Below are 18,218 nucleotides of genomic sequence, written 5' to 3'. Positions count from 1 at the left end.
GCAATGATCTGTGCCAACTATTTACTGCCTTTGCCAAAAGCAAATGCTCTTAACATTCTCTTCCACACCAAAGAAGATGGGAGGAGGAGGCCTGGTAGAGAAGATCCCATGAATGGACCTCACAATTGGATATCCTTCAAGACTTAGGGAGCACTATCTTGTTACTTCTGTAAAGACAGAGGCCCTGAGTCAACAAAAGGGAGACTGTACAGCAGCTTGGTCAGCCATGGTCAAGGGACAGCACACACAGCAAGCCTCAATCTTTACCAAAGTTTCCCAGCGGAAGATGTTGCTGTAGAAGCAGATCCAATTCTCAGAGAGGTAGAGTCGGCCCTGAAGAAGAATGTCTCTTTGGAGTGCACATGAGTAATCTGTGGTCAGATGGAGGATAGGGGAGCTCAGCCGTAGGAAACATGTTCAGCAAACCACTGCATTAAGCGGATTATCCCTTCCACCAGCACTAGGGGGCCCAAGAGTCTACCACCAATAAGGAAATCCCTAATGGTTAAGAATCGAGCTGCAAACCTCAAGGTCAGCAGTTCAAAACTACCAGCTGTTCTGTGGGAGAAAGATGAGGCTTTCTGCTCCCATAAAGATTTACAGCCTCAGAAACCCTGTACAGGGTGTTTATGAGTTGGAACTGACTTCAGGGCATATCCCCACCACCACCACCACCAATATCTCAAGAGCAGACATGTGAAGGTATGAACTATGCCATGAATGAAATAAGCATTACGAATGAGATAGTGAGTGGGGGTTGGGGGACAAGAAAGTTCGAGGTAGAGAAGGTCAGTGAAATTTAACTACCTCCCAACCTCTTGGGTTCTGTGGCCATGTGCAAGGATCTGAGAATCATGACTCCTTCCAGGTGGGAACTAGAGGCTGTCACAGACTTGGGGCCCAACTACTGGGCTCAGTGGACAGATGGACAATGGATAAATGGACTGCTGGGTTCAGATAGACAGGTTGACTCCAAGTCAGCTTCTTTCTCTAGACCAGGGGTGGGGAAACATTTTTCTGCCAAAAATTAGTTTGTTTTTTTTTCCATTCATGGGCCCTACAAAATTATCAACTGAAAAACGAGCCTGCTATATTTGGTCAAACATTTAATTAACTCACCCTTAATGTGATGGCTAGACTTGTAGTTGCCTTGGTAGGACCAGACCACATGATTTTGAGGGCCTTAGGTGGCCCACAGGCCAGACGTTCCCCACCCCTGTTCTAGATAGGAGTAGCCTGGTTGCTTTCCCTGGAAATCCCCAACTTTCTCCCTGTTCCCCCTAAGGTTACCCCAGCTCACCAACAATGAGACGCTCTGTATCTGGAAGTCGCTTAAAGAGCTTTCTGAAGTCTTCATTTCTCTGCTTGTAAGTGGGGCTTAATACCTGCAAGATAATAGCAAGGTTAGCAGGATGTACCCAGGTTCTGTGTGATGAAGGAGCAAAGTGTGTTCAGAAGGGACAACTGTGCATGTTACAAAGGTAAAGATGAGGTTCTGATACCCCAGAAACATTCCAATGTCAGGGTAAGCAAGGAGAACTTGATACAGAACAACAGAGTAGATAGAATTTAATACTACAGAATCCTTTATATTTCATGTCCATCAATGAGAAGAAACCAAACCTACGAATCAGGGATCCACAGTTCACCCTAAGAAAACAAAAGAAGGACACCTCCAGTGAGCTCCATGGGAGCCCCAAGGCCAGTTCTGCTCTTCTGACTTCTGCCAGAAGGCAGCACCACTTGGACATGAAGCAGTGGTTCAAGGCGTCTTCCTCGGCACCCACCCTCCCCAGAAAGACCTGGGACAGTATGAGGCCCCAGTGCATCTCTCAGAAAAAGCCATTGCCGTAACTAACAAAACAAACAACTGACTGGCTGTATGGGACAGAGGAGGAAGAGAAAATGTGCTAGAATAAACAGCCAGAGAGAAGTCACCTGACGAGAGGCAATGGCAGAGCTGAAACCTGAATCCAAATATGTGGATTTCTAGTACTGAGTTTACTTCCTACTGCTCCTTTTATGCTAGAGGTCATAGATTAAGGGCACCCAAGGATGCTATCTGCAAACAAGTGCACCACTCAGATAGAGCTACCTACCACACTACACTCGGACAATATGCTGACCCTCCACCAGGAATGATGCATGAGTGGAGACAGTACCCTGGCCAAGGTGATGGACAGGACTTAACCATTTACTTTTGTACCCGCTTCACTGGGTTCCACTGGCATACAGCTGTGCTGGACTAATCTTTGGACTATTTATTTTCTGCCTTTTTGCAAAACTAGGTTATCCCCAGGGAAGCTGAGACTGTGGCCTTGATCACAGGTTTAGCATGCTAGCATGCACTGACTGCCTGAGCTCAGTGGCCCAATGGTTTCTGCGCTGTAGGAAACAGAAGGCTTTCAAGTTGTGGCGTTTGTTAGTTGCCATGGGGTCAATTCTGACTCACATGGGAATGAGTAGAACAGAGAACTGCCCAATAGGGTTTTCTTCGTTGTAATCTTTATGAAAGCAGGTCACCAGCTTGGCCTCTCTTGGAGCTGATCTTGTTTTTGTTAAGGACCGTGGAGTCGGTTCTGACTCATAGCGACCCTGTACAGGGTTTCCGAGGCTGTAAATCTTTACGAGAACAGAAAGCCTCATCTTTCTCCAGTGAAACGACTAGTAGTTTCGAACTGCTGACTTTGAGGTTGGCAGCCCAATTCGTAACCATATAGGTGGATTCAAACCGCCAACCTTTTGGTGAACAGCTAAGCACTTAACCGCTGTGCTACCAGAGCTCTTTCCAGGAAATTAAGTGGAGAGAAAAAGGCATGGGTTCAGTTGGGAAGGTTTTCCAGGACAGAGAGAGATAAAAGATAGTGTTTTTAGCTACTTTGTCTATGTTGCTGTTGTTGAGTGCTATCGAGTCAGTTCTGACTCACAGTGACCCTGGATAGGGCTTCCAAGGAGTGGCTGGTGAGTTTGCACTGCCGACTGTACAGTTCAAACCAACCTTGTGGTCCAATGCTTATCTTATAGCACCACACCAGGACTCCACTTTGTCTATAGTTAATTTGAATTTTAAACTTTTGTTCTTGGCTTATTTATAAAGTGAGTTGGATTTGCCATAGTGGATACCCTACTGCCTTCCTAAACTCTGCACTGTCATGGAACCCAAACCTCAAAAATCACTGGACATATTTTTGAACCTAGGGTCAGAGTCATTTGGAGTAAAGATCTGACAGTTAACTGGCCCCATGACAGCTATGCTACAAACAACCTCAGGATAAAACATTCCTTTGGCTCACTTGTTAGTTTAAACTGGTAATGAGATACCCATTTGAGATGATCAAGTAGATTCTAAAAACAAAGTGTCCATATACTGAGCTTTCTTGATAGTTGTCATCATTGTTGTTGTTCAGTGCCGTTGGGCTGGTTCCAATTCACAGTGATCCTGCATAGGGTTTCTGAGGAGTCACTGGTGGGGTCTGAACTGCCAACCTTGTGGTTTGCAGTCCAGTGCTGATTCTATACCACCACACCTGGAGTCCTGATGGTCATTAGTAAGTTGTTGTTGTTGTTAAGTGCCATCCAGTTGGTTCTAACCCATAACGACCCTGTACAGTATTTCCGAGGAGCGGCTAGTGCCTGAACCATAGACCTTGCAGTTCAAACCGACTTTGCAGTCCAGCACATTAACCCACAGTGCCACACCAGGTTCTTAGTCATGTCTAACTGACCTTCCAAAGCTAACATGTAATAATTACGTAATCTACACTGTCATGGAGTCCTGGTGTGGCGCTATGGGCTAATGCACTAGACTTCAGTGGGTTTGAACCACAAGGTCGAGGGTTCAAGCTCACCAGCTGCTTCTTGGAAACCCTATCAGGGTCACTAGGGGTTGGAACCGACTCCATGGCACTTAACAACAACACACACTGTCCTAAGTCCTTCATATATACCATTTCATTTGATCACAGGGCTGTTCCACTATTCCATTTTACACATGAAACTGAGGCAAAGAATGTTTAAGGGATTTGCTCAAGGTACATGGATGCTGAGTGGGGGAGTAGACTATGTATGAACCAAGGCCATCTGACTCAGCGCTCTTGGTCTATATCACTTCAAGGAGAATAGCTGCTCACAGCACTTGGACAAAGAGGGGAACAATATGGCTGCCCGGGATGAGCACTCAAGCAGGGCTAAGATCTGTGTTGAGCACCCCTACTAGCCCTGCAACTGAGTCAGACATCTACGAAGGTGGAGGTGCAGATTCTCCATATTCACCAAACTGCATGCAAATCAAGGGGGCCGCTCTTCTCCTGTCCTCTCCGCTTCTCCCCTTTCCTCTCCTCTCCTCACCAAGCTGTCACTGTGGGAGAACAGGACGGCAGATCCAGCCCTGGCCTCTGGTGTAAAACAGTCCTCACAGTGGTTGTTGTTGGTGAGTGCCGTTGAGTTGGTTCCGACTCATAGCGACCCTGAATAGGGTTTCCAAGGAACGGCTGGTGAGTTTGAACCACCAGCCTTGCGGTTCAAATCGACTTTGCAGTCCAGCACATTAATCGACAATGCCACACACCAGGACTCCAAAGGCCAACTGTTGCTGTTGTTAAGTGCCGTTGAGTCAGTTCCGACTCATAGCGATCCTGTATAGGACTTCCAAGAAGCAGCTGGTGAGTTTGAACCACCAGCCTTGCAGTTCAAATCGATCTAGAGGTTGAGTGCTTACGCTATGGCCCCACGCCGTTAAGGTTATTGCTGTTAAGTGCTGTCGAGTCGATTCCGACCCATAGCGACCCAGTATAGGGTTTCCAAGGAGCAGCTGGTGAGCTTGAACCATTGACCTTGCAGTTCAAATGACTTTGCAGGCTGATTCATTAGCCCACAGCGCCACACCCTTAATTAAAGCTTACAAATAAATACTAGCCTGCCAATGTGGATCGCGGGTCTGTCTTTCCTTACCAGAAAGTAAAAAGTACAGTGATACATTAGATCAGCATGCTTGTGCCTACCAACACACACCCTCCTTGATATAAAAAAAATTATGAGCCCTCTATGCTTTCCCCTCACACGCTCTTAAAGCGTCTTCTCCAAACAGGAGGTATGGCTCACTTATTTTAAGTTACAACAGCCAAAGAATTTTGGTTCAAGGACTGTTCAATCTTGGACCCTTGGGTGGCAAAGCGAAGTGGGAAATGACAAGAATACAGCAGAACCATCATTACACAGACACAGAGAAACGAGGTCACACACTCACGGCTGGGATTTCTTCAGATCCATGCCAGCAACAGCGTTCAGTACCAGCAGGTAAGTCATAAAACTTCTTCAGGTACCACCACAAAGACTGACTTTCCTGCTCCAACAGAAGGCTCCAGAGGATCCCAGATTCCATCAAATATTCCATAGCTTCCCTGTCCAATTAAGTCAATGCCTTGATAACAGATCTTCAACTGTCTCCACAAAACAAAAGAAACAGCCTTGCTGGACTGAACGAGCTTGCCTCTGGCTTCTAGGCAGAGCGTCTGTGGTGCGCCCACCTGACCTCCTTCCTTCTTTGAGAGCTCGGTTCCCAACACAAATTCTCAGGAGTCAAGGATGTGCTCAGTACAGTTCATGGGCAAGCTGGTTGATTCATCCCCTATGCCAGATATTGCTTCATCGCACTCAGCTCCCTGATAGTTATGCTTGGTTTCCGGGCTGAAAGAATCCCAAGGGGTGTGAGGTGGCACCTCCTCCCTCTTCTTCTATGTAGACAGTCACTACTGGGGTCCAGCTAAAGGCCAGAGGACGCAGATGGCAAGGCAGGTGCACGGGCTGGCTCAGGGCGCTGAACAGCGGGCCCTAGGTGAACAGGCTCCGAGCAGGGAATTGATCCCACAGCAGGGTCCAGAGGTCTGTCCCCAGGAGTTACTCATACGCAGGAGAGTGACTCATAGTTTGTCTGAAGCTCCAGAGGGAATTGGATGCTCAACTCCTCAGCTTTGACCTGCCCCACCACTGAGTGGCGAACACCAGCAGCCATAACTCACAGCATGGGCTGTGGCCACAGGACTTGCTATGATGCCCCCACCTCTTTGTCTTGGCCCCTTCCCTCCCAGACTATGTTCCTCTCAGCTGACCAGCAAACAACTTCTTTGTTAGTTACCCGTAGCAGGAGGGAGAGATGCAGGGTGGGCAGGGCCAGAATCCTACACATGCTTCAAGTTACAGGATCTGGGTGAGGGTTCTGGTCAATGTCCTCCAGTAACCCCTGGCCAAGCCTGGCCTCCTCCCCCCCTCCCCCAGCAGATGTTTCCTGCAATAGAAAGTTGCTAGCGAGAGCTCAGAGTCGGGGAGGAGGAGGTGCCAGGGCACTATCATGATGATGAATTCTGAAATTTGAGATGAAAACAGTCAGGAACATCCTTGGAGACACTGTCTGTCCTCACTGACCCATCCCTCCATTGGTGGCCCTGCAGCAGTGACAGGACACTACTGAGTCTGACTATGCAGAAATGGCCTGGAGAGGTTGAGGTCCACAGCTGCAGAGTCATCTGAGGGTCTTCTTTCCTTTCCAAGGACCCTGCCCCACACCTCCAACACAAGCGGGATGGGGGTTGCAGCCAAGGAGATTCCCAAACAGCTGTTCAGACCTTGAGCGCAAAGTAGGGATGTACAGAATTTGGCCCCAATCAAAAGGAGAGGGGCAGATGTGGGGGAGCAGAGCTCTTGAAAAGAAATGTAGGGAATGGGTACGAGTGTGTGGGCTCGGCCAGTGGGAGAAACCCAGGCAGAGAAGCTGTGGATAGGGATGAGATCACAGGGCTGGAAAGATATGGAGTCCTGAGTTGGTCTCATCACTGTTCTCTGGGGAAAGTTAGAGCCCTATAATCAATAGGGCACCTGCCTCACCTCCCCAGCTGTGTCCACCTCGATGAGGACAAGGTGCCTTGTCCTCAGAGTCTCTGTAACGTGGTGTAGCAGCACTCAAACGTCAGCGCACTTAAACAGGACTTAGCGAGCACATGGGAAAATGTGGATTCCTGGGCACTAAATCCAACGATTCAGAGGAACCTGGGACCTCTGGTGTAAACAGTGTTGGAGAAAAGACAGAAAGGAGAGTCTGAATCCTTCTCAAAACCACACACAGCCTCCACTCATCATATGCAACAACATACCCCAAAGACCATTAGCTTCTAACAGCTTTCAATTTTCTACAGCACTTAGCATGATAGGCTTTAAATGTCATGTGAACAAAAATTATTTGCCAAATAAATACATTCCTTATACACTTGCAAAATTGTTCCTATCTGTGCTACACCTTACATGTGCACATAAACAAGAATCCTAATCTACATGGATTCTCAGGACCCCTGTCCCTACCAACACTCTCTCCAGTGTATGTCCAAGCCCCTCCCCAGCCTGCCTGTGCCAACCCTGTCATCACAAGTGTGACAAGAGAGAGTAACAGTTATCTAGGGTGACCACACTACTTCTCTGCTGGCCATGCCAGACCCCAGAATCTAGATGGGAGAGGTTAATCCCTTACACACATTCCTCAGAACCATTTGAGTATTGCTATAGGCAAGCATAAGGAGCTGTGATAGTGTAGTGGTTCTGAATTGGGCTGCTAACCTCACGGTCGGCAGTTCGAAACTACCAGCTGTTCCGCGGGAGAAAGATGAGGCATTCTGCTCCCGTAAAGATTTACAGCCTCGGAAACCCTGTACAGGGTCGCTATGAACCGGAACCGACTCCACAGTACATAACCACCACCACCAGCACAGGCCATATGGGGGAGTACTGTGCCTCTGCAGGATAAGCACTGGAGTGCTAACCACAAGGTTAGTGGTTGGAGCCCACCAGCCACTCCATGGGAGAAAGAGGAGGCTTTCTGTTCCCATAAAGGTTTACAACCTTGGAAGCTCTACACAAGGTCACTATGGAGTCCTGGTATGACACTGTAAGGTCCATGGTTCATGTCTACTAGCCGCTCCTTGGAAACCCTATACAGGATCACTATGAGTGGGAACTGACTCAGTGGCACTTAACATCATCATGAGTCAAAACTGACTGGACAGCACCTAACAACAACAACAACAACAGCAGCAGAAGCCACATGAACTGGTGACTCTTAGGGCTAAGATGGGATGAGATAAGGGCCGGCTACACCCAGAGATAACAGCCTTGGAGATGAGTTTTAGTATACACCCGCCTTTGTCAGCTCTGCCTCCTCACAAAGGGTAGGGCAGCAGGAAGCGAAGATCTCGGGGAGAGGAAATTGGTCCTGGGCTAAACATTAACCCTATGACAAACACAGGGAGCTGGGACCAAGTGGTACTCCCTGGCAGGGGACAGCAGGAGGGAGGGCAGAGGTGGAGGAACCCCCAGGAAAACAGCAGATGGATTTTGGTGGAGCAATGAACTCATCTAGGAAAAAGCCAGTAAGACCCTGAAAGGAAACCTTGGCCTTTCAACCCAAGTCCAGGTAGGGAGAAGTCAGATGAGTGGATCAGAGAATAGAAGGGAGAAGGGGAGAAGACTGAGCAGAGGAAGGAGACACACTGGAGGTGGGCTGGATGTGATGTAGATAGGCAGAGAAGAGAGTGGGGTCCCACTTGGAAAAGAGAGTAACTCTCAAGAAAGTTTAAGAAAAAATCTGGAAAAGTGAAGGCTGGACATGGGTGGGGGCAGGACTGGGAAGTCTATGCGAGATAATGGGTAAATACCAGAGGTGATATGAGCAGAGCTGGAGGAAGCAAGGTTAATTACGAGAACAAGATGCCAGCCTGCCACCAGGAGCTTCCCTTTCAGTGCCACACAGTCTTCGCTGCCCACCCTTCCTCCAACAGTACTCTATACCCATACCTACAATGCCTGCTTCTCTTGCTCTGAAATATATGACTGTCATACCTCCTGGGCCATCCCACTGCATCAGCACAACCCTTCCTTCCTGGCCATAAAGCTGGCATCCTCAACCTTGGGTGGGGTGGGGAGGGGTGGGCAGGGAGGTGCTGGGTGGGTCTCCTTTCCTATCAGAGACCTTGGTCCCCTCCCAAGCCTCTCTAATGAGCCTGAGGTTTTCTAGCACCTCTAGCACACCTACATTTGCTCTGTCTGTTCTGAATCTGGACACGTGGTTTCTAACTGTCCCAGGGTGAAGATTACAAACGCCTTATCTATATAAAAGGTTTCCAGTGCAATGACGAAACCTCAGCCATCAGAGAAGCTAGAGGGCTTACACTCTTGTCATTAGATTATAAACAAGGCATGAGCTGAGCTGAAAAGGGGAGAAAGCATATCCTTCCTTCAGGGCAGATCCCAACCAACACAGATGCAAAGGCAGAGCACAAAGCAGGCTGATGGCAAATGGAGAAAACCAATTCAAAGCAACAGGAGCAGTGCAGGGGCCTCCTGTGAAAAGGACAATGCTAATGCTGAGGGGGCAGTGCTAGGGGCGGGGGGGCCGGTCTCAGGTCTGCATCGTGTCTGGCTCTTGTGCTGAGGTACCCCAATGGTAGAATGCCCCTCACTGCCCAAGGCTTCCTACTCAGTGTCCCATAGTGTGCTCAATTTCAGCCTTCCAACGTCCACCTGCTATTTTCACCCCCAACCTGTGAGGTTATTCCATGCCCCAACCCTGAGTCAGGCACAAGTTTGCGGTCGAGCAGGGCTCAGGAAGCAGAGGCCAGACACAAGAAGCCACACAGGCAGGCCAAAAGAGGATTGCCCGTTGACTGTCCAGAAATCAAGGAGGGAAGCAGCAGGGGGAGGTTTGTTGATGGCCCCACGATTTCTATCATCACCAAGATTCTGGAAGAACCAAATGCGAGAGTGTGAGAACAAGATAGGAAGGGGATCACTCAATGCTGACTGGCAAAGAGGCCCTGGCACAAACACCCGAGAGAGTTAATGATTTGTTCTGGGTGGAGTGTTAATACGTGTTTCCGTATTCATTCAGGTTGAGGGGTAATGAATGAAATGAGACAACTTAGGAAAAACAAAGACAAGAGGCAGGAAAAAATTGGGAGTGTGTTCTAGAAAATGATTTCATACAAGGTCATTGAGGATTAAATGAGGTCCGACTGGCTTGACCATCTCTCCAGCTGTCACAGGACCACAAGGAACATCTCTCACACACACACCAGTCTGCTCAGCAAGATCCCTGCTTTCTGGGTTCCATCTGGCAGCTGGTCCCTACTCTCCCTCAGCCAAAAGGCAGCACTTATTTCTAGCCTGTCCCTATGCTGAGTGCTCCAAATATGCCTTGGGCTAAGGGAGGAGAAATTAGACATGAAAAGCATGGGGGGAAGACAGAAAAGAAAAGCGGAGGAGAGAGAGAAAGAAAAGAAAATGCTAGTCAGGAGAATGGAAATTAGAGAAAGGAGAGGATAAATGAAAGGGAAGAAAAGCAAATGAAAAAAAATAATAAAAAGGAGAAGTTGGAGAGTAAAAGGTGAGGAAGAATACAAAGAAAAGAAAATGGGATGAAGCAGAGTGCAAAGGGGAAAGAGACGGAGAAATAGGAAGATGAGGAAGAGCTCAGCAACAGGGTAGAGCATAAAGATTCGAATTTGGGTATTTTAATTGACCAAGTGTTTTCTGTTTACCTCTTGTAGCTGCTTTATTTTTGCAATACTGGATCTAAAGGCAGGGATTGCTAGGTGAAGGGTGCTGAGTCCCAGAACAGCTTGGCCTTCCCATTCCTCCAGTAAGGAGCTTAGAAACCAGGGATATGGACTCTAAGCAGGGTGTGGAGGGGGAGGAGGTGGTGGTTTCTCTTCCAGTCCCTCCTACCGCGAACTTCTGCCTCCTTTGGTGCTGGGTGGGGCTAAGGCTATAGCCCAATCAGCAGCATCCAGGAGAGGTGTGTCCCAGAGCAGCCAAAGGCCTAACCAATACAGGCCTGACTTTGGAGATGCACTGGGTACCATGTGGAAAATACATACATGGGGATTTTTTGACCTAAGCTGCTACCCTCCCCCTTAAGCAGAGTGTCCTCCTCAATATCTGTCATCACAGTCAGCTTCTACCACACCATGGACATGTCCATGTCTCCTACTGAGATAGCACTCTGGTGGAGGAGGTGAAGGGGTGTTATTCAGAGTTAATCAGAATCAGATGTTGAGACCAGCAGGCTCAGAGAAGGTGAGAAGACTGTCCGAGGCCAGGCCATGGGTGCCAACCCTCAGAAGGACAAGTGCAGGGTGAAAGGGGAACAGTCAGCTGTCCTTTGTGGGGGGAGTCTGTATGATTGAGAGAATGTGGCCTTTACAGGGACAGCTCATTCTACATGTGGTTTCTGGGTATGGAAAAGCCGGTGGAAGCAGCCCCCATGGATAAGCTATGAAATGGTCCCATTTTCCTCATAGACACAATAGCAGTGGATATCTTCTAGAAGGAGCATGCCCTTGGTGAGATATTGAGAGGCTACCAACTGTTCCCTGGGAGGAAGTGAGGCTTTCTGCTCCCGTAAAGATTTACAGCCTTGGAAACCCTGTACAGGGTCGCTATGAGTCGGAATCGACTCCACGGCACATCACAACAACAACAACAAGGGGCAGAAGTCAAAATCCATTCATTAGTACAAACTATGAATGGGAGAAGATTCCGGGTTGCATTACATAAGAGGTTGAGGGAAGGAAGCTTTGGTCTTAGGTTCAGATCCAGAGCTGCCCCAGTCCCAGAATTCTGTCTGGGTTTGGAACACCCACACTTCCCTGATTGGTTTCCTCCTTTAGGGCTGGAGGTGCCTTAGGCGAGTGGGGAATGAGCTAGGCTGTCCCTCCTTGGTCTCCTGAATGAAATCATTCCTCTCCTAGACTGTCCTGAACTGGTATAGATGAGAACCATTTCATGTGAAATTTGGGGAGAGTGCTGGAAAGGGGGAAAGCCTTCTTCGTTGCTCCTTCAGTTTGCTCAAGCCCACAGGAGAGTCAAGTTGCCCTCCACATCATCTCATTCCCCTGCCCACCTCTACTCCCCCACCCAGGCCACACATCCCCAGCAAGAAGAGAAATAGGAATACTTACATTATACCAACTCTGGCTTTTCTGAAAGGACAAAATGAGAGAAGGTAAAATTAGTCAGGGCAGAGGTGGTGGGCTTTGGCCAGGGCATCCCCAGCCCAGAGGGAAGGTTACATTGACAGCAGAGGGCAGGTGGGGAGAAGGGGCCCAAGTGCAGCTGAATGCTTCCCAGGTTGCTGCTCAGGAGGGGGCCTCCTTTCTCCAAACAGCTCCCGAAAGGAGGCCCCGGAGCAATCCATGCTGGAAGCCCCACCGCAGTTGGGGTGACAGGCAACAGCAGCACCAGCCATAGCTTGACCGGAAGGGAGTCGGAGCCCCATCACAAGGTTCTGCTGATGGGGGTGAGGGATGTGCTGCTGACATCCAAGACCCAGTCCCAAAACGGGCTCTAACCAGAAGCAAAGTATAGGAAGAGACCACCCAGCCTTCTGCTCTAAGTCAGTGCCTTCGGGAGAAGGCAGGCTGGAACACTTGGATGGGAGAAGAAAAGAGGCCACCTAAAATCTCCAAGCTTGCTCTCCGTGAGCAAATCAGATAGTGGAGTAAATTCCATCGCCGATTCCAACAACTGGTTGACCCTTCCTATGTGATAATGGTGGGACAGTAATTGAGGACTCTGCACAGGGAAGGGTGTTGAAGCAGATAATCTAAAAAGGCCCTTTCTAACTCAAGACCAGAAAACCCAGACTCTAACCCAGCTCCAGAAGTCAAGTGTTCTTCATCCCAGCTCTGGGCACAGGTAATCATCTTCATGATAACCGGAAGTTTCTTAGGGACAGAATGTGTCTTTCGTTAGAAGTGCCTTTTCTATCTCCAATCCCTCGAGCTAGTAAGTTCTTTTTCATACAGTTCACTTAGAAGATAAACAGACATACACACACACATACACACACACATGCCTATGGTCCATCCAGAGGTACAGCTCTAATGGTTTTAGATGGAGATGATATTTTCATTTAAAAAGTTTGCCTCGTGTGTAATTAACATAGAGAATTACTGGCTAGAGGGAAACTTTGCCTGCTGGTCAACACCATAGGTACTGGTCTAGGGACGATTAGCAAACTTATCCTCTGTACCTGGTTCTAAGCCCTATTCCACCATCATCTGTAAGGGAAGAGAAGGGCAGTCCCTGCCCCAGATGCCTGTTGAGCATGTCTGGAAGGGTGGTAGTGACTGTGAACCCAAGGACAGCTGAGAACTGTTTCAGTCAGGACATGACGACTATGGTGGCCATGTGGTTGAGCTCTGACCTCCCCAAGTTCTCCTGATCTCTTCAAGAACTCCACAGAGATTTCTCTTCACTCTGAGAGTCCGCAGAGGAGCTGGAGGTGAGGAGTTAGTTGAGGGAGATAGATGTGGGAAGGAGCTGGTTCTGAGTGGGCTTTGTTTCATCACCACACTCAAGCTCGCTGGCCAGCCTACAGCCTTGGGATAGACAGACAGGTAGGTTCCTAACCCCTTCTGCAAAATGTCCTCCATGGCCATTTCTGAGCAGAGGTTGTCACCATGGCTCAGGAACTCACACACTTCCACAGCCTCAGCCTCTCCTCCAGTGCAGAAAAAGGACCCTATTCCGATATTCAAAACCAACTTTTTCATCATTGAGGGAGCTGTGGCCACATAGGGATACTGAACCCAGAAATGAAAATCAGTGTCCACAGCTTCTCAGCTAAGGCTTACTTACTTCTGAAGGAAAGCGGATGGAACACACAGGCTCCCTGCAGACTGTGGGACCTCCTCTCTCGTGGACCCTCACACAGAAGCCCTGACCCCATGTGCACAGCTGAGGTCACAGGGCAGGAGTCTGTGCTGACAGTCATTAAACCACATCTCCACATGGTGGAAAGGATGTGCTCTGAGTACGGCCAGCCTCAAACGCCCCACGTTTCCCCTGCACTCTGCCAAATCAAAGTCGCTTCACAGCTGAGCAAGTCTCTGGTTCACATTCTGTAACCTGTCACCCATGGTCCTGGCCTCAAAACACTCAAGCAGGAGATGGGGCAACCACAACCTGGCCTAGGTGGGGAGATCTGAAAGCCTTTATGACTACTCCTCAGAGGATTCTTCTACCACAGACAGCCCATTTTCTCTGTTCACACGCTGGCACATGAATGCTTGACCCTTATGAATCTGTTTGGGACAAAGAGCTTCAACCAGGGAGCCTTTACCCTATCTCTAACTAGCACTGTGATACCTTTGTGTGTAGTGTTTGCTCATTTGTAAAGGGGAATAAGAATACATGTTCAAAAGTGCTGAAAAGAAATGTGAAATGTACACTTCCAGAGCAAAGACTCTGGATTTGTCCTTTAGTCTGAGACTCTACCCCTAACACCAGCTATCTCTGGGCAGTTTCTTGGCACCACCAGGAAAAATGAGTTCTACCTCTAGGGTCAAATCCATTTATATCCTTTGGGAATGCCCACGATTGGCAGGTGCCCCTCAACTAAGCTGAGCCTCTTAGTAGCAGTGCTTTACGGGGACTGAGTCCGACAGAGGGACCTGTCAGGGAGAGTCCCTGCTTGGCAGGGAAGTCAGGGGGCTGCTGGCCACTAAGGGAGGAGAGGAGAGGCCTCCACTGGCTGGAGCATGAGGTTGCCTGCCCTTGTGAGTTAGTGGCACACCCACATTGCAGAGAGGGCTAGATGGCAGGCAGCGAGGAACAGAGATAGAAGGTGGAGATGATGGGTATTCTAATAGGTTATCAGTGGATTTGGTTGAAGAGGAAGGAGGGAGTCAGGAAAACCAGCTAAAAGACTTAACTGCTGGGCACTGGAATTGAACAAAAGACAATGCTATCGCCGTTCCTACACGGGGTTTGAAGAGCAAGCTCCTGAAAGAATGCCAGGCCCTGGAAAACAGACCATTTCCTTGAGGTGGTTTCCTGCCCCATACCACTCCCAATCTAAAACGTCTCCCCAGAGGGAAGGCTCAAGGAGTCTCCTAGGTGGTGGGTGGGAGCAGAGGACAGGGTGTGGGGACTAGATTAGGTTTGTGTTTACGAGGAGTCGGAAAAGAAACAACTTCTTACTTTGATTAGGTTAAGTCTGTCATACTGGAAAGAAAACCACAAAAATTAGAATCTAAAACAGGAAAAAAATCAAACGAAGGGGAAAAGGGGCGTCAGTGTCACATAGCCCGGGTGACAGCACACGCCCACTGGGTTCATACTACTGGGCATAAGCCAAGAGTGGGTGGTCTGGAGGCGCCAGTTCTATTTCAGGAGCTGCTGGGAGCAGGAAAGCAAGTCCCTTGCTCCCTCTAGTGGCTAACAGCCATCACTACAAAGCAGAAAGCAAAACCCAACTCAAAGGAATTGATTCTGACTTATAGCAACCCTATAGAGGGTTTCCAAAACTACATCTTTACAGGTCCAGACAACCTCATACTTCTCCCCTGGAGTGGCTGGTGGGTTTGAACTGTCAAACTTGCCATTAGCAGCTCAATGCCTAACCAGCAGAGCCACCAGGGTTTCTTACTGAGCAGAAGCTGGGGAGGAGATGGAGAAAGGTAAAAAACTCAAGGTGTCCTGGGATTAGTGTAAGTAAAACGTGTTTTGTCTTCTGGTCCCCTCCTCTGAGCAGGGCTAGACCAGGCAGGGGTCAGCCTCATCAGTCCTGGTATAAATTCAAAGGAGTGGGTCTCAGCGATCAGCTCATCCAAGCCTACATATTAGGAAATACAGTACGGAAAGCTGAGAGAAAGGAAGCAGATACTGTGTCTTGGTCCTGATGCTAGGGTTCTGCCAGCACACCTCAATTTCCTGAAACATGTATGTGAATGCCTCCTCCAGGCGGTGGGCAGGAGATGGGAGTGAGTGGTCTAGCTAAGACTATAGCTCTGGTTAAGAGAGCCCAGCCATGGACACATCTGCATCTGGCCTACCTGGGACAATACTCCACTGGTGGGGGGCAGTGTCCTCACCACGTTAACTGACCATACTCCTCACTTCCCCTCACCGCTACAGCTTCCTTCTCCACAAACTCTGCTCCAGGTCCCAACCTGCTCAGACTCTTATTCCCAGGTCTTGGGTTGTTCTTCTGAAGTCTGCGTGCCCTGCACGTTCATTTCCCAGACCCACCGTAGCTGCTGCCAGGTGGCACAGTCCCTGCATGCCAACAAGTCAGTCCAGTTTGCTCTGCATTCAGGATGGCAGTGTTGGGAGTCGTCAGTATGACTGGTAAGGGAATGGGGTGGAGAGCAGGTCTCCAAAGCTAGGGAAGTCAGAGTTTGTATGCACTGGGGGCAGGCCATGCCTCAACCTAATATCTTCAACCACCTCCTTAAAAAGGGGTCAAGACTAGTCTTCTATCCACACTTAGTCTTGGTCCCTTTAAAATTCTTCATCTTTGTCCAAAATCCAACACAGAGTTCCTGTCTGGCTCAGTGCCACCTGCTTGCTGAAACATTTCCCAGTTACCTCACTCCGAAATGACATCTCCTGCATCTGAAATCTCTTAGCATCCCAAACTACCCATGTGGTGCTGAAAGACAGATTTGGTTTATAGGTCATCTGGGCATTTTTCCGTATCGCCCTTCCTAGACTGCCTGGGGATAGCCACCTGGTCTTTGTATCACACCTATTCCCTGAAGATCTGCCATTTTAGAGGTTTAAAAAAAGAAAACAAAACCACCTCATGCCTGGGTACTCACTTCCACCCATCATCTGACCCAAAGAGGTGTAACTGATGAACATAAATACTGCTCTCCTCACTAAAAACTGAGGGGGTTCCTTAGCATGGGGCTAAGAGAATAAGAAAGCTTAGACGTTCACCTTAGGGTGGAAAATTATGCCAAGACCCTAAAGCGGAAACAGACCGAAGGAATGACGTGATTTTAAGTCAGGCAGTGTCTGCCTCCCAGTCCCCATATCAGCCACGCTGAAGGGTTCAGGAGGGACCGGCAATGGTCATCTCAAAACCTCTATCACCAGTCATGCCTGTGCCTTGGCACAGAGAATTCCTCTGGCTTCCTCACTTCAGGCAGAAAGTTCAACCCACTCAGTCATCCCAAATTCTCAGAGCCAAGATGTACTTTTAGCCTGAAGGTCACAGACTGAGGAATCAAGTCTGTAGCCTCTTCTTCTCGCCTCAAGAACGAGAACAGCTGTTCGCCCTCCTTGTCCTCCCCAAAATGCTCTAAGAGACTTGAGACTATTATTAAGTCTTCCCTCAGCTTTCTCTCCTTCACGCTACAGCCCACCCCCTTCCCCTGTAGGTATCATTTCCTGAGGCCCCCCTTTCTAAAATGCCTATTGCTCACCCTCCGCTCACTCCACGTTCTCCTCAGTCCTCTGAACTCACAGGACCCCTGGCTGACTTCAGCTCTGCCTCCCAGGCCTGGCAACATCTCTCCAGAACCTGGTAGGGATGACTGTCACCATTCACCAACCTCCAGGTGCTGGCCCCAGGTCCTCCAGTAGAAATGTTCCAGGCTCTGATTGTGAGCCAGAGTCCTAAGAACACCCTGCTTCTGCCCCCCTTGGCTGGATGGTGGGCAGCAGCAGTTAAGAGGGCATTCAAGCTGAGCCACTCCAAGAAGGTAGGTGGAAGAGTGTGTCAGGGAGAGCTCTTGAGGTCACTGCTATTGAATAAGTCACCTATTGGAACTCGTGACCCTTAATCAACTTGTCCTTCCTACTGGTACCCAATCACTATGATAGGGCTTCAAACGGTTCGTAGGAAAGTTCCATTATCTTTTAATTTCATTTTCTACAAACTTTTTGAAGCCCTCTTTTACTTTTGGGGACTCAGGATTCACCCACCAAGGGGAATTATCAGGGATACCTTTCCCCTAAAGAAATGAAACTAATCCCAGGTAGGACTCTGCTTCTAGACAGCTCCATGTAAGGAGGGAATACATTTAAAACAAAACAAAACAAAAAACAGTCACAATCCCTGACCACAGGCAGTGTTGGGAAGCAGGCAAAGACATCTCGGGAGGTGGAAGGCAGGATGGGTCTGTTCTCCAACTTCCGGTGCAGTAGGAATGGTCCCTCATGACATCACACCAAACGGCCAGTGTGGCAGTGGGGCTGGCCCTTCTGGGAAAGGGGCCAAGCAAGACATATGGGCAAGAATTGGGAGGGGGCGGAGGGAAGGGGATGCTGAGCACTACAGACAAGTCAATACTAGAGGGGAGAAACAAAGACAGAGACAAAAGATGGCTTACTTTTGAGAGGCGCTTGTGATACTAAGACCATGCATGCAAAGAAAGTATTTGGGG

At 48.9% G+C, this 18,218-nt stretch overlaps 1 protein-coding gene across 3 annotated transcripts in view; it reads right to left on the bottom strand.

Moving 5' to 3' along the window:
* Positions 1-18,218, bottom strand: part of GRAMD1B (GRAM domain containing 1B) — a 130,556-nt gene that overhangs the window by 29,042 nt on the left and 83,296 nt on the right. For 2 of the 3 annotated variants that reach the window (XM_006833931.1, XM_006833932.1), the window contains exons 3-5: positions 12,000-12,020; positions 1,301-1,385; positions 268-371 (exon numbers count right to left, since the gene is read on the bottom strand). In XM_006833931.1, coding sequence (XP_006833994.1) covers positions 268-371; positions 1,301-1,385; positions 12,000-12,020 — 210 coding nt within the window. Of the gene's footprint in view, positions 1-267; positions 372-1,300; positions 1,386-11,999; positions 12,021-18,164; positions 18,186-18,218 lie in introns of all 3 variants that reach the window. The other variant, XM_006833930.1, reaches the window with a different exon arrangement.

The sequence above is a fragment of the Chrysochloris asiatica genome, unplaced genomic scaffold (assembly GCF_000296735.1).
Source record: "Chrysochloris asiatica unplaced genomic scaffold, ChrAsi1.0 scaffold00008, whole genome shotgun sequence".
In the NCBI taxonomy this organism is placed as follows: Eukaryota; Metazoa; Chordata; class Mammalia; order Afrosoricida; family Chrysochloridae; genus Chrysochloris; species Chrysochloris asiatica.
Note: the sequence above shows the minus strand (reverse complement) of the source record. Positions and strands in the feature narration are given on the sequence as shown.